General features: G+C 41.8%; 1 protein-coding gene across 2 annotated transcripts in view; it reads left to right on the forward strand.

Moving 5' to 3' along the window:
• LOC127583066 (zinc finger protein Aiolos-like) overlaps nt 1-15,105 on the forward strand; it is a 153,954-nt gene that overhangs the window by 6,827 nt on the left and 132,022 nt on the right. For both annotated transcript variants that reach the window (XM_052038792.1, XM_052038794.1), the window contains exons 2-3: nt 13,946-13,997; nt 14,397-14,513. In XM_052038792.1, coding sequence (XP_051894752.1) covers nt 13,949-13,997; nt 14,397-14,513 — 166 coding nt within the window. In that variant the 5' untranslated portion in view covers nt 13,946-13,948. The remainder of the gene's footprint in view (nt 1-13,945; nt 13,998-14,396; nt 14,514-15,105) is intronic.

Below are 15,105 nucleotides of genomic sequence, written 5' to 3' on the forward strand. Positions count from 1 at the left end.
GACAAACCAAATTTCTTTAGCCTCCTGAGGAAGTGGAGGCGCTGATGAGCTTCCTTGGCCGTGGCATCTATGTGATTTGACCAGGACAGGCTGTTGGTGATGTTCACTCCCAGGAACTTGAAGCTCTCAACCCTTGCGACCTCAGCACCATTGATGTAGACAGGTGCAGGTACACCGCCCCCTTTCCTGAAGTCAATGACCAGCTCTTTTGTTTTGTTGACATTGAGGGAAAGGTTGTTGTCATGACACCATTCCACTAAGCTCTCTATCTCCTTCCTGTACTCCGACCCATCACTGTTTGAGATACGGCCTACAACAGTGGTATCATCTGCAAACTTGTAGATGGAGTTAGGGCAGAATCTGGCTACACAGTCGTGAGTGTATAGGGAGTAGAGTAGAGGTCTGAGGATGCAGCCTTGTGGTGCACCAGTGTTGAGAATAATCGTGCCGGAGGTATTGCTGCCTATCCTCACTGATTGCGGTCTGTTTGTTAGAAAGTCAAGGATCCAGTTACAGAGGGAGGTGTTGAGTCCTAGGTCTCGGAGTTTGGTGATGAGTTTGCTTGGGATTATTGTATTGAAGGCAGAGCTGTAGTCAATAAACAATAATCTAACGTAGGTGTCTTTACCGTCGAGATGCTCCAGAGCTGAGTGTAGGGCCAGGGAGATAGTGTCCACTGTGGACCTGTTTCGGCAATAGGCGAATTGCAGTGGGTCAAGGTTGTCTGGGAGGCTGGAGTTGACACGAGCCATGACCAACCTCTCGAAGCACTTCATGATGGTGGATGTCAGAGCCACTGGTCGGTAGTCATTGAGGCATATTGCCTTGCTTTTCTTCGGTACTGGGATGATAGTGATCTTCTTAAAACAGGAGGGAACCTGAGATTGAAGCAGGGAGAGGTTGAATATGTCTGCAAATACTTCTGCCAGCTGATCAGCACAAGATCTGAGCATGCGGCCCGGGACACCGTCTGGACCAGGTGCTTTCCTCGTGTTCGCTCGCTGGAAGACTGATCTTATGTCCTCCACTGTGATCACAGGTTCAGCTGCGTTGGTGGGTGGTGACAATTGCTCCTCATGTATCAGCCCTTGCATCCAGGGCTTCGTAGAGCTGTAGCAAAATTGTCTCCCCAATGCAATATGGCTCTCCAGCTTCAAAGACTAGCATTCCATCAGAAGTTTTGTTTTTCTTCACAAATGACTACCATATTTTAGTGACCCCAGAATCTCTTTACACTTGAACTGTTGCTATCTTTTCACCGTTTAGGATTTAAGTACTACATGGGGATATGTAACTGCTGTTTACATTTGTTCAATTGAAGAAACAACTTCAGGTTTTGGACAGCACAGTAGCGCTGCAGAGAGAGCTGCAGCCTTACAGTGGCGTGGTCTTGGGTTTGATCCTGACCTCCGGGGCTTGTCTTCATGGCATATGTTCTTCCTGTGACCGCATGGGTTTCCACTCGTCATCTAGTTTCCTCCCATATCCCAAAGATGTGCTGGTAGGTTAATTGGCTACTGTAAGATTCCCTTTGGTGTAATACGTGGATATGGTATCAAAGGGGAATGGGTGCGAGAACAAACAAGTTGCAGGACCACGGGAAGGGGGAATGGGACTGATGGGATTGCACTGGGAGCCAGCATGGATCCAACACACCAAATGGCCTCCTATGTCATAATAAGTAAGGTTACCAGAAGAATAATTTCTTTGAATTTTTGAACTTTCTGTCTAGTTGCAAAGCAGAACAGATTTTGGAATGTGAGCCCAATTCTGAAGCAATTTACTCAGGAGCTCTCTGTGAAGATTCCTTGCCTGTTGAAAAAGCAGAGTTGTAATTTCTACTTTCATACTACACATCTATTTGATGTGTATATTCAAATTAATAAATAATAGAACGTAAACCAGGTTTTTAAAACAACGTTTAATGACAAATTTTCCCTTTTGACATTTGCATTGTGTAGAACTTGAATTGAACTTGGTGTAAAACTAATCTCTAAATGCAATTCATACCTTACAACATCCACTGCATGTAATGAAACTATTGATTACCTCAACATGTACTTGTCAAGTGCACATGCTTAGAGCACCCAGTGCACATGCAGGAACAACATCAATTCTGCAGCTGTGCTCTTCAAAGAATCGTCAATCACTTGCAGGTTTTTTGGGAAATCACTTAGAACAGAACTCATTGAAGTCAACAACAATGAAGTTTGGAGCTGCAGCAGCTCTGTACATTTGAGGATCTTTGAAGTTACACTTCTTTTGCTGGGCATCCAGCAAGTGCAGAAGCCAAAGGCAAGGGCATCTGAGCTCATCTGTGAGGCCAAAGAAAGAGGGGTAGAAACGTTCAGATCAGGAGGACCCATTTTAGAAGCCACATTTTTACCTTAGTCTGTAGGTGGATTAATGCATCCAGGGAATAAAACTATCAGTCAGTGATAATAGATACCTTTTAACTTCTGCAGGCAGACTTTCAACCATGCTCGCTTCCTGTATTGGCTATTGAACATCTTAGCCTCTGGATTATTCCAGCTGGCAGAAGACCTACTTTTCAGCAAGTTTTGCAATACGAGACCTCCCAGATGTTTTGTACTCAAGGAGAAAGGAATTAATCTCTTTGAGCAAAAAGCATCAGGTGTCGAAGGTTTAGGGAGTGATTAACAGGATCCTTAAGGCACTCCACTCTGCATATCAATTTGGATCTGTTTTACCAATGGAAAAACTATCACTTCCTCAACATCTAAATAACATAAGATCTCCAGTTTAAAGGTCCTTATGGTCAATTCAATGCACCCAGGACTTTCACAAGATTTGTGCATTATGAGGTAGTCACTGTGCCTGTCATACTTCATCAAGAAACAGATAGCCCTTGCTGGACAATCTCCTCATGTCTTTTCACTCCAGTTTGGGCTCCTGATTGTGCTAAAGGCTACAATTACAAGTGTTGGCACAGGCCACAAAAAGTATAGAGATTCTAAGGGATGTGGTTCTGCCTGGATTACTCTCCAGAGAGATCTTTGGGATTAATCTGCTTGGCCACCTCCCTGCATTGTTTTGCATCTCAGCCCTTGCTGGCTTCCTGGTATGCAGGACTCTTTTCTGGTGTCTGCATGCTCAAGTGCCTTGCTGAGGCCAATGACAGTGAAGCTGTACCCACTCCCACATCTGTGTCACCATCATTTCCAGTGCTCTGCAAGCTGTAGAATGATGTTCATGTATTGGATTCATTGCAACCCTTTCCTTTAATAATTGGAAGCATGACTTGGATTGGTACAGGTTAGCTTTAGCTCTGCGTGGAGGTTCTAAAATAACTCGAGTTTATGGGGAAAACGTCGTGATTGGCACCCCTTCAGTTCTCATTTCCTTGAAGGAGATGGTCATAGTCACAGAGGTGTAGAGCATAGAAATAGGGCATTCAGCCCACCACATCTATGCCAACCATCATACCTACCCACCAGCCTGCATTAATTCCATATCCCCATTTGCCCTGCTCATTCAAATACCTGTCCAGATGCCCCTTAAATGTTGCTACTGTTCCTGCTTCCACCACCCCTTCTGGCAGCACGTTCCAGATACCAACTACTCTTTGTGTGAAAAAATTTACCCCTCGGATCCCCTTTAAACCTCCTCCCTTTCACCCTACATCTATGCCCTCCAGTTATAGTTACCCCTACCATGGGACTCTGGCTATCTACTCTATTTATGCCTCTCATAATTTTATATACCTCTATGATGTCACCTCTCAGCTTTCTTTGCTCCAGGGAAAACAGACTCAGCTTATCTAGTCTCTCTTTACAACTCAAGCCCTCCAATCCAGGCAATATCCTTGTGAGTCTTCTCTAGCTTAATCACATCTTTCCTCTAGTGTGGCAACCAGACTGCACACAATATTCCAATTGCGACCTAATCAATGTTTTGTACAACTGGTCCCAACTCCTGCATTCGATGCCTTGACCGACAAAGGCAAGCATGCCATATGTCTTCTTCACCACCCTGTCTACTTGTTATGCCACTTTCAGGGAACTATGTACTTGTACCCCAAGGTCTATCTGTTCAAGAACATTCACTGTGTATGCCCTGGTTTAATTTCCCATACTTGTATGAGTTAAATTCAACCTTCTATTCTCTTGCTCACTTTCCCAGATGATTTCCCATTGTAAATTTAGACGACCTTCTCCACTGTCCAATATACCCCTAATTTTTGGTGTCATCTGCAAACTTACTAATCATGCCACCTTTCCTTCTCGTCCAAGTCATTAATATATATGATGAAAAACCGAGGACCCAGCACTGATCCCTGTGGCACACCACTGGTCACAAGCCTCCAATCTGAAAAACAAACCTTCACTACCACCCTCTGCCTCGTACTGCCAATCCAGTTTTGTATCGAGTTGTCTAGCTCCTCCTGAATTCCATGTGTTCTAGCCTTCCAGACCAGCCTACGGTGCATAGTGTGCATAAAAATCTCTCTGACAAGAAGGCAGTGGGACAAACTAGTTCAGGACTCTTGCTTTGAGGTGATAGAGCAAAAAGCCCAACATGGGAAGATCTTTAATTTGGTACCAACACACATTCCTGTCACACAAGTGTCCCTAAGTAGCTACCTTTAAGGGTGATGTGCAGTGGGTTATTCAGTGCATGACTTGAAAGAACTTGCTTAAAATCTCTGTGTTCCCTAGATGTTATCAGTGGTCATTTTCACTCTTGCATTGTAGATTATAGAAAGAATCCAACAACAGGGCATTAAATGCTCGTGGATTCTATCACTGGTATTGATCGTACTTTGTTCACTAATGGCAGTCTGCTGGGAAATGGGAAACAGGTAACCTGCGGTGTAAGGGGGTAGCTCATTTTCATACTAATTATGAGTTTGCAATAACCATTTTTGGTAAAACGATCATCAGAATTTTTTTTGATTTGTTCTCCAGGCCTTTTAGTGATTGGGTATTGAATCAAATTGACTTGATATTGTGAGGGTACCTTGCAGGGATGAAGTGCCTCCTTCAAAGAATCCAGTGCTGCCCTTGTTTCCTTGTAAAGCTGATACAGATTAACGTTATAGAGTCATGGAAACAGGCCCTTCGGCCCAACTGGTCCATGCTGACCAAGATTCCCATCTTAGTTAGTCCATTTGCCTGTGTTTGGCCCATATCCAAACAAAGGAAAGAACTGCATTTCATGGAAAGGAAACTTTTAATTCTTGTAGTTCTGGCAAAAAGCTGTGTCATTTGCTGTCTTCTTCCCACAACCATAAGGTGTTCTTGCATTCAAGGCAGCTGTTGAGTGTATGCATTGGCAGATGTGTTGTACCTCTTTGTGGGTCAGATTTAGGCTCTTTACAAGATGTCACTATACACACAATCTGATTCTCAAAATCATTCTGGGGAAATTCTACCAATGACACAACCAAATAATAACTTAGGGGGCTCAGATTTACATAATATATATAGACATAAATGTGTATATAAAGTAAATAAATACACTTTTTAAGTTGTTTGGAGAGAAAAAAGCATTATGACTAATACAAATGTTTCACTCTAATTTTGTTAGATGGGGAGATGTAGTGGGAATTCTGCTCCCTGGTACAAGTCTCATGGCGGCCAAGGGACCCTGAAATATATTGGCATTTGATTTCATTAAACTTAAGCAACTTTAACCAGAAAACCATATTCAGAAGCAACCAATAGAATAAGTTGGGAGCAGGTGGAGCAACAGTCTTGGGTTTAACTCTTTGATACCAGCAGTTTCATATTTGCATCAGAACGAAAAACAGAACAACATTTCAGTTGTTACTGTATTCAGACTGCATTACAGGAATGACATTTCGGTATTCTCAGGGGTTTCAGAAACCCACAAAGAAAAATAACACGAATGGTTAAAGGAGGAGACAAGCCATCTGGGTGGGTCTCGTCTTTTTAGGAGGGAGATGGCACTAAGATCAGATTTCCCTATTGCTGTTCTATCACCTCTAAAGCTGCAGACTTTTGCTAGATTCTGGTTCAACGGATGTCAAGCCTTGAGGAGAGACAAACACCCTCTGCACCTAGAGACAGAGAGAGACACACACATCCACACACACACACACACACACACACACACACACACACACACACACATCACTAAAACCTATGTGGTTCATTAATGCCCTTCAGGGGAGGATAGCTGCCAAGTTTACCCAATTTGGTCTGCATGTGACCTGCCCCATGTGGAACTCTGAAGGCCCTCTGAAATGGCTTGACAAGCCACTCAGTTATAGATGACTTACCACATGGTCCCTCATGGGAGGCTTATCCAGAAGATTAATATTCATGAGATCCACTGTGAACTGGCCATTTGGATTCAGAATTGGCTTGTCCATAGAAGAGTGGTGGTGGTTGATGGGACTTATTCTGGCTGGAGGTCCGTTACTAGTGGTGTTCCTCAGGGATCTGTACTGGGCCCTCTGCAATGACCTGGATGAAAACATAGATGGGTGGGTTAGTAGGTTTTCAGAGAATAGAAAGATTGGTGGTGTTGTGGATAACAGAAGACTGGCAAAGGATAGAGTGGGATACAGATCAGTTGCAGATATGGGCGGAAAAATGGCAGATGGAGTGTAACCCGGCCAAATGTGAAGTGTTGTACTTTGGGAGATCAAATGTAAAGAGACGGTACACAGTTAATGGCAAGACCCTTAACAGTGTTTATGCACAGATGGATGTGGGAGTCCCAGTCCATAGCTCCCTGAAAGTGGCTGCACAGGTTGATAGGGTGGTAAAAAGGCACATGGCATGCTTGCCTTTATTAGTCAAGGTACTGAGTTCAAGAGTTGGGATGTTATGTTGCACCTTTATGAAACTGTAGCTAGGCCAATCTGGAGTATTGCATTCAATTCTGGTCGCCCCATTATAGGAAGGATATGGAGGCTTTGGAGAGGGTGCAGAAGAGGTTTACCAGGATGCTGCCTGGAAAGAGGGTATGTGCTATAAGGAGGGGTTGGACAAACTTAGGTTGTTGTCTCTGGAGCGGCGGAGGTGGAGGGGAGATCTGATCAAGGTTTAATAGATGATGAGGGTCACAGATAGAGGAAACAGCCGGTATCTTTTTCCCAGGATTGAAATGTCTCATACCAGAGGGCATGCATTTAAGGTGAAAGGAGGCAAGTTCAAATGAGATGTGTGGGGCAAGTCTTTTACACAGAAGTGGTGGGTGCCTGGAATGCGCTGCCTGGGGTGGTGGTGAAGGCAAATACGATAGGGGCTTTCAAGAGGTTCTTAGATAGGCACATGGATGTGTGGGAAATGGAAGGATATGGACGTTGTGTAGGCAGAAGGGATTAGTTTAGTTGGGCATTTGATTACTAATTTAATTAGTTCAGCTCAACATCGTGGCCAAAGGGCCCGTTCCTGTGTTGTACTGTTCTACGTACACCATTTTCTTCAGAGGCAATTAGGAATGGGCAGTAAATGCTGGCCTTGCTGGTGATGCCCAGATCTGGAAAATTGAATAAAAAAGTATTCATGCCCATAGAGAGAAACAACCCATGTAAATGCAGTCACAGATATGTGCTCACAAACGCACACGCCTGCCCCTCACCCACCCCCATGGATATCCTACATACATCCATGTATTTCCCCCTCTCTCTTACATACACGTTTCTTACCCAGGGCCATATAACACACCTACACGTACACCTCCTAATATTCATGCCTTGTCTTCATATGCACATATCACTTACTTGCACATGCCATTACACACATCTCACATACATACTCATTCTCACATACACGGATGCATACATGCCACACAGACATCTCACCATGCATTCATACACACACACACACACACACACACACACACACACACACACACACACACACACACACACACACACACACACACACCCCTTGCGTATGAAGTTATACCCCATGTAAATTCACGCATTCCACACACATGCAGTTGATCCTACACGCTGGACACTCAAAGGAAGTAATATGGGTTCCAGGGACTGGAAGCTGTGGAAGGCTGATCTTTTTCCATCTGTCACTTTGCTCTGTATGTACTCAAACCCACAATGTATACATGCAACTACTCATGTATAGGCACTGATTCTTCTCTTTCCATCTCTAGCTCCAGGGACCTGTAGTGGGATCATTTAATGCACACTCACTTTCAAAAGCCATTGACTTTCAGAATTCCTTTTTAGAGGCGGGGTGTAAGATAAAGAACTCTTTAAAATTAACTAAGAATTGTGGTTATCTAAAGCAATCAGGGGAACGGACAGCTAGGAATTGCCGACTTAGGTTGAATAAAGCACTTGAATTAAAAATGCGAACACCACAGAAGTTCCTTGGGGTTGGTGCCTACATTCAACAATGTACTTCAATCCTCCTCATTCAAAATGGTTTAATTTGAATTAGTCAATTCTTTAAAATTTTGAGTCCTGTATAACCTCTATTGAGATATTGGTATTACTTACTGGATAATTTGATTGTTTTAAGTGCAAACATTATACTTTCAAGAGTCATCTGCTGCTCCAGTCAATATTCAATGCAGGATTCATTGTTTTCTTACTCAGTAATTTAAAAATGAACAAAATGTTGTCATTAATCAGTGTCCCTCAATAAGAGATCCTGATCCTTCATGCTCTTCTATTTGTGTAAGGCTTTATGCTTTCTTTTATGCCTAATCAAACTCTGACTTTATGGATCAGTATACACTCAAAACCAGTTTGTGGAATGCCAAAAAATGGACCTAGGATCTCACTAAGCCTAAATTGTAGTAGTGAGCAGGGAAGCTTCATGAGTGTTAGCATTGGTAGGATTAGTTTGACATTTGTATGGCATTCATTCAGAGGGTAGTAACAGTAGGTAGCTCCTCAACCCACCCTGTCAACTGTCAACATGGGCAAACATCTGCATCAACTGACCTGTTTGTCTATCATTGACATCTAACATTTCCAGTGCCTTTGAATGATATACTTGAGTAAAGACTATGAAGAAGCTCTGAAGACTAAATATATCAGCATAGACTTCCAGTTAGACTAGGGATGGAAACACTTAAGAAAAAAGATGCATTATGACAAGAGCTTTTGATTCTTACTGATGTCAAGCAGATTTAAAGTTCTTCTACTCTGATCTTGTGAATGAATTTGGCAATACCATCTTCTGGAATGTTTGAGAGTTATAGTTCACACTGTCCATGTAGAATCTTTGTGTTATTGATGATTATGATGGCTTCTATTGTACCACCTCACAACATCATCAGTAAAGAAAATAATTTCAGCTTCTCCAGTCCATGAAACTGAAATCCCTCATCTATGAAACTATTCCACTGAATCTTCTCTCTGCTCTTAGCCTTTACATTATTCCTTGAATACAGAAGAGGAAGGAGCCAAGGTAGGGAATTTGACTCCAAATGCCTTTCAATAAGGTTACTGATCAGAATTAGACAGGGTTCTGAATCTGCAGCTGAAGCAGTGTTTTGTGAGGTTCAACATAGCCTCCTTGCACTTGATCTCTGCCCTTCCTCTAAAAAAGCCCAGGATCCAATATGCTTTTTAAATTGCTGCCTTAATCTGTCCCTGGCACCTTCAAAGATTTGTGCACAGATGTAACCAGGTTTCTTTATCTCTGTGTTCCTTTTAGAATTTTATTTTTCTTACAGCCTTCCCTCATTTTTATTACCAATATGCAACATTTTGCACCTCTGCATTAAATTTAATCTGTCACATTTGTCTATTTCACCAGCCCCTCTATATCCTCTTGAAGTATGTCTTTGTCCTCCTTGCTGTTTACCACACTTCCAACTTTTGTATCATCAGCAGAATTTGAAATGCTGTCCTGCTGAGATGTCATCCTCCAGCTGAAAACTATTCACCACAACTCTGTTTATTGTCCCTGACTCAACTTTATCTCCATGTTAAACTTACATGGGTTTTGTTAATAAGCTTATAATGTGGCACTTCATCAAGCTTCTTTTGACAGTCTATATGCACAATACCAACTGCATTGTGGTCATCAATCCTATTATCGCACCAAAAAACTCAGTTAAGATTATTGAGTGCAACTTTCCGTTAACAAGTCCATGCTGGCTTTCCAGTATTAACATGAAAATCCAAAATCCTATTAATTTTGTCCCTGATTGTTGTTTTCAGCAGCTTCTCTCAACCAGTGGTAAACTAACTGGCTTGTAGTTTCTGGGTTTATCTTTGTAGTCTCATTTTTTTTAACAAGGAAGTTGTGTTTGCAGTCCTCTGATCCTCCAGCACTACTATTGTTTTTAAGGGGGAGGCAGGGCTGGAAGATAAACGAATGCCTCCACAATTTTGTCCCTCAGTCCCCACATACTGTATCTCAGATGTAGCTCATGTGGACCTGGTAATTTATTTATCTTAAGTGCAGCCAGCCTTTTTATCTTCTCTTTATTAATTTTTTAATTGTCCATTGTTTTCACTGCCATTTCTTTTCACTGTGACTTTGGTGGCATCTTCTTTGGCACAGAGATACAAAGAATTAATTCGCTCTGCCATGATTTCCTTTTGGTCTGGACAGTGTTTGATTCTGGACAGTGTAGAGGAGCAGAGGGATCTGGGGGTTCATATCCACAGATCACTGAAAGTTGCCTCGTAGGTGGATAGGGTAGTTAAGAAAGCTTATGGGATGTTAGCTTTCATAAGTCAGGGGATCAAGTTTAAGAGCTGCGAAGTGATGATGCAGCTTTACAAAACTCTGGTTAGGCCAAACTTGGAGTACTTGTGTCCAGTTCTGGTCGCCTCATTATAGGAAGGATGTGGAAAGGGTGCAGAGGAGAGTTACCAGGATGCTGCCCGGATTGGAGAGTATGGATTATGGGGAGAGATTAAAGGAGCTAGGGCTGTTCTCATTGGAGAGAAGGAGGATGAGGGGAGACATGATAGAGGTATACAAGATATTGAGAGGAATAGATAGAGTGGACAGCCAGTGCCTCTTTTCCAGGGCACCAATACTCAAAACAAGAGGACATGGCTTTAAGGTATTGGGTGGTAAGTTCAAGGGAGATGTCAGAGGGAGGCTTTTCACCCAGAGAGTGGTTGGTGCATGGAATGCGCTGCCTGGGGTGGTGGTGGAGGCTGATACATTGGACAAGTTCAAGAGATTGTTAGATAAGCATATGGAGGAATTTAACTTACGTGGGAGGAAGGGGTTAGATAGTCATAGGTTTGAAGGGTGGCACAACATGGTGGGCCGAAGGGCCTGTATTGTGCCGTATCGTTCTATGGTCCCTAATCTGCTGTGCCACTATCAAGTAGGTGTTTATTACTTACATGCTAACAGAAGACGTTTTGATTTCCTTTTATGCAAACTTTTATCTCATTCTCTCAATTAATTTCTGTTTTTCTACATTTCGCTTGATTCTCACTTGTACTCAACATCTGTTATATGTCCCTTTTTGTGCATCATCTCACTCTCTACCCATTTTATTCCCCAAGGACCTCCGGCTTTGGTTACCAAGCTTTCAGCTGGTGGGAAGATAGTTAGACTGTATCTGAAAGTTTTCTTTTTAAAGGCTATGCATTGGCAAGAAATGTAAATGAACAATCTTTGGTTGCAAGTTAGTCTGTTCAAATCAATTTTCAGTTCACTCAAATGGGCATTCTTCCATTGTGGTCCCTTTACCCTCAATTCCCTCTTGTCCTTTTCCAAAATTAACTTTATGATTCTTTGATCATTATTCCCCTTATGTTCTACACTGACTTGACCTGACTTTGTTTCCAGTAACCAGATGTAGTAATGCTTCCTTCCTCATGGGACTGAAGATGTACTGATACAGAAAGTTATTCTGAACACATTTCTGAAACTCATTACCCTCTTTATTATTGATATAGAGATCTATATTTAATATATTTGAAGTCCCCATATTCTATAGTTCTTACAACTCTCTGTAATTGCCCCGTACATTTGCTCTTCTATATCCTGCTCACTAGTTGGTGGCAAATAGGATGTGTTCAGAAATGTAAAACACCTCTATTACCATTTAATTCTAGCTATGTCTATTCTGACTGTAACAATATCTCTCTACTTTCGCACTGCAGTCTTCTCAATCGTTAATAGAAGATTTATGACACAGAAGGAGGCCATTCAGCCCATTGTGTCTGTGCCAATTGACAAAGAACAACCTAATCTGATCCCACTTTAGAGCATTAGGCTTGTATTCTGCTGGTCACAACTTTTTAAGTACACATCCAAATGCTTTTTAAATGTGATAAGGTTTCCTGCCTACACCAGCCTTTCATACAGTGAAGTTCCAGCCTCGCCATCCTCTTGATGTCTCCTCTCTCCTCGTCCTTCTTTCAATTACTTTACACCTTTTGGTCTCTGTTTTTAGACCCTAGCTAAGGGAAATAAATTTAATGAAAGGCCATTGAGCTGAAACATGAGATGCTGTCCGACCTGATATTTTTTTGTTTTCATATTACCTAATCCTGCCCTGTCTGAGAACGGTCTCTTGTCACCATAACATCAGTATCCCTTGTGGCTGCTTGTACTTGCAGCTTGATATTATTTTCCTCTGTTGTGTCATTTCACACTTGCATTGTCAAGCTCTCATAATCACCTTCTATTTCGTCTTGGTCTAATCCCACCTTGTACTGCACTATTTTGTTCTCCGGGTGCTATCTGTATAATCCAGTTTTTTTATACATCAAGTTTCCTTTCTAATTCTCTGCCCTGATTCCCATTTCCTTGCCAGATTAATTTAAACCCTGATAAAAGGTTCTGACAAAGGGTCTCCAACCTGAAACGTTGGCTCTGTTTCTCTGTCTTGTTTGTGTGTGTGTGGATCTTGACCTCTAGCATTTTAGTCTCCTTCGTAATTTCCTGCAGCCACTCTTGTTGCAACCTGACCCAGGTGCTATGGAGATAGCATATCATCCTAGAATTTCGTGAAAGGCTGTTGAAACCTACCACCCTTACTATTGACTCCTTTACCACTTGAACAATGTTCAATTCAATTTGCAACTCCTCAGAAAATGAAACAGCCCATGTCTGTGCGTGGCAAGATCTAAACTACATTCAGGCATTGGCTGATAAATTGCAAGTGACATACGCATCACAAAATTGCTAGACAATGACCATTTCCAACAAGAGTTTAACTGCCTACCTTTGTCATTCAATAGTACTACCATAACAAGCCATAAAATATTGTGGTTACAGCAACAGGTCAGATATTGGGTATCCTGCAGGTTATGATTCCGTTTCTTACAGTGCATAGACTTACCACCATCTATAAGGTACAAGTCAGGAGCATGATGTTCTGTACTTGCCTGAAGCTTGCTGAAGAAGTTTGATACCATGCAGGACATAGCACAGCATCTGATTACCATCTCTTTCACGAAACTGAAGATTTGTTCCGTCTATTGCTGGTGCACTTTGACTGTTGGATGCACACCATTTACAAAATGCTCTCCAGTTACTTGCCAAGACTACTCTGACAGCACCTCCCAAATCCAAGACTCGGGTCAGCAAGAAGGACAAGGGTAGCAGGTGCTAGGGAAGACTATCACCTGCAATTTTCTCTACAAGTTACACACCATCCTGACTTAGAAATATATTGTCACTGGGTCTAGATCTTAAAACTCCCTACCCCAAACAACTGTGGGGAGGACCTTCACTACAAGGACAGGTTCACGGATAGGAAAAGATTAGAGGAATATGGGCCAAATTCAAGCAAAGGGGACCAGCTCAGGAAAGGTCAGCATGGATGGGTTGGGTCGAAGGCCTTTTTTTTGTGCTGTATAGCTCTATGTCCAGTAGTTAGAGAAGGTGCTTCACCACACTTTCGCAAGAGGAATCAGGGATGGAGAATAAATACAATGCCCACATCCTGAAAAATTATGAAAATAACACTAACTTTCTTGAACTTTCTCTAACTGATGCTAGAGATAAATTTGATGCTTAAGTTTGAGTGATTTTATTTTTTTCTTTAGAAGATGTCTGACATGGGAACAGAAGAGATTCAAGAAATCTCTCAGCCAGAAGGTAAAGATACCTTTATTTAAACTATTAGCAAGTTTTGCTAGAAAATCAAATTAGTTGAAGCAAATGCTAACAAGTAATTGTATATAGGAACAAGGAGTTTTAGAACAAGGAAGCATGTAGTTAAGAAACAAAACCTCAACACAAGATGCAATCTTAAAATTACCATATTGTGTTTGGACATAATTTGAATATAGTCAAAATTATTATGTTCATTGAAAGAGCTGCAATAAATCTGTTTTAAAGTTAACATGCAAACTTAAGATGGATTTTTTTAGCTTATGTGTATAAACTTATAACAGAACTATTTTAACAATTTACTGTTAACAGTGCTATCTTGGATAACATCTTTAAACCTTATGATTTTCACGTGTCCCATAGCTTCATTTTGTTAATATTCAGGTGCTGAGACTGTCCCCACAATGACTGATGGTTCAGCTCTTCCAGAGAAGGACAATGTGGCAGACCCTGTTGAGGAGCCCAGTGATGGGAAACAGCTCAGCACTAATGGAGTTTCTGGTAGGAACAGTTATCATGACAAAGAACCTGATCTTAGTTTTGTCGTCTTTATCTACTCTCCCAACTTTTCTCAGATTATCAAATGAAGACGGTGACAAATGAGCAAAGTATTTTGGCAGTGCTTGGTTCTTTACACTTCATTGCAAGGAGTCTAGGAAATTAAGGTACTGAGCTAAGGACACAGATAGACGTGGGAATATGATATGCTATTTGTCAATGAAACAAGATGGGTCAGAGTGACAACTCGATATTCCTGGTTACTGGGTTTTCAGACAAGATTTAGGGGAGGGTCAAAAAGGAGATGATGTAACAATATTGCTGTTTTAGAAAGAACAACAAATGAAGCCATATGGATTAAACTGAACTAAAAAGGGGCAATGAAATGGAAATGTTACCCTGAATTACATGTCTTAGTCAAGATGTATCGAAATAAGGAATGGTCCCAAAACTGACCCTTTGGGAACACATCACTGTCTACCATTCTCCAGTCTGAAAACCAAACATTCCCCTCTGCTCTGCCTTTAAGCCAATTTCTTATCCAAATTGGTACTGATCCTTTTACTTAAAGATTCTCAGTTTTGTTAACCAACCT

Source organism: Pristis pectinata, chromosome 25 (assembly GCF_009764475.1).
Source record: "Pristis pectinata isolate sPriPec2 chromosome 25, sPriPec2.1.pri, whole genome shotgun sequence".
Classification (NCBI taxonomy): Eukaryota; Metazoa; Chordata; class Chondrichthyes; order Rhinopristiformes; family Pristidae; genus Pristis; species Pristis pectinata.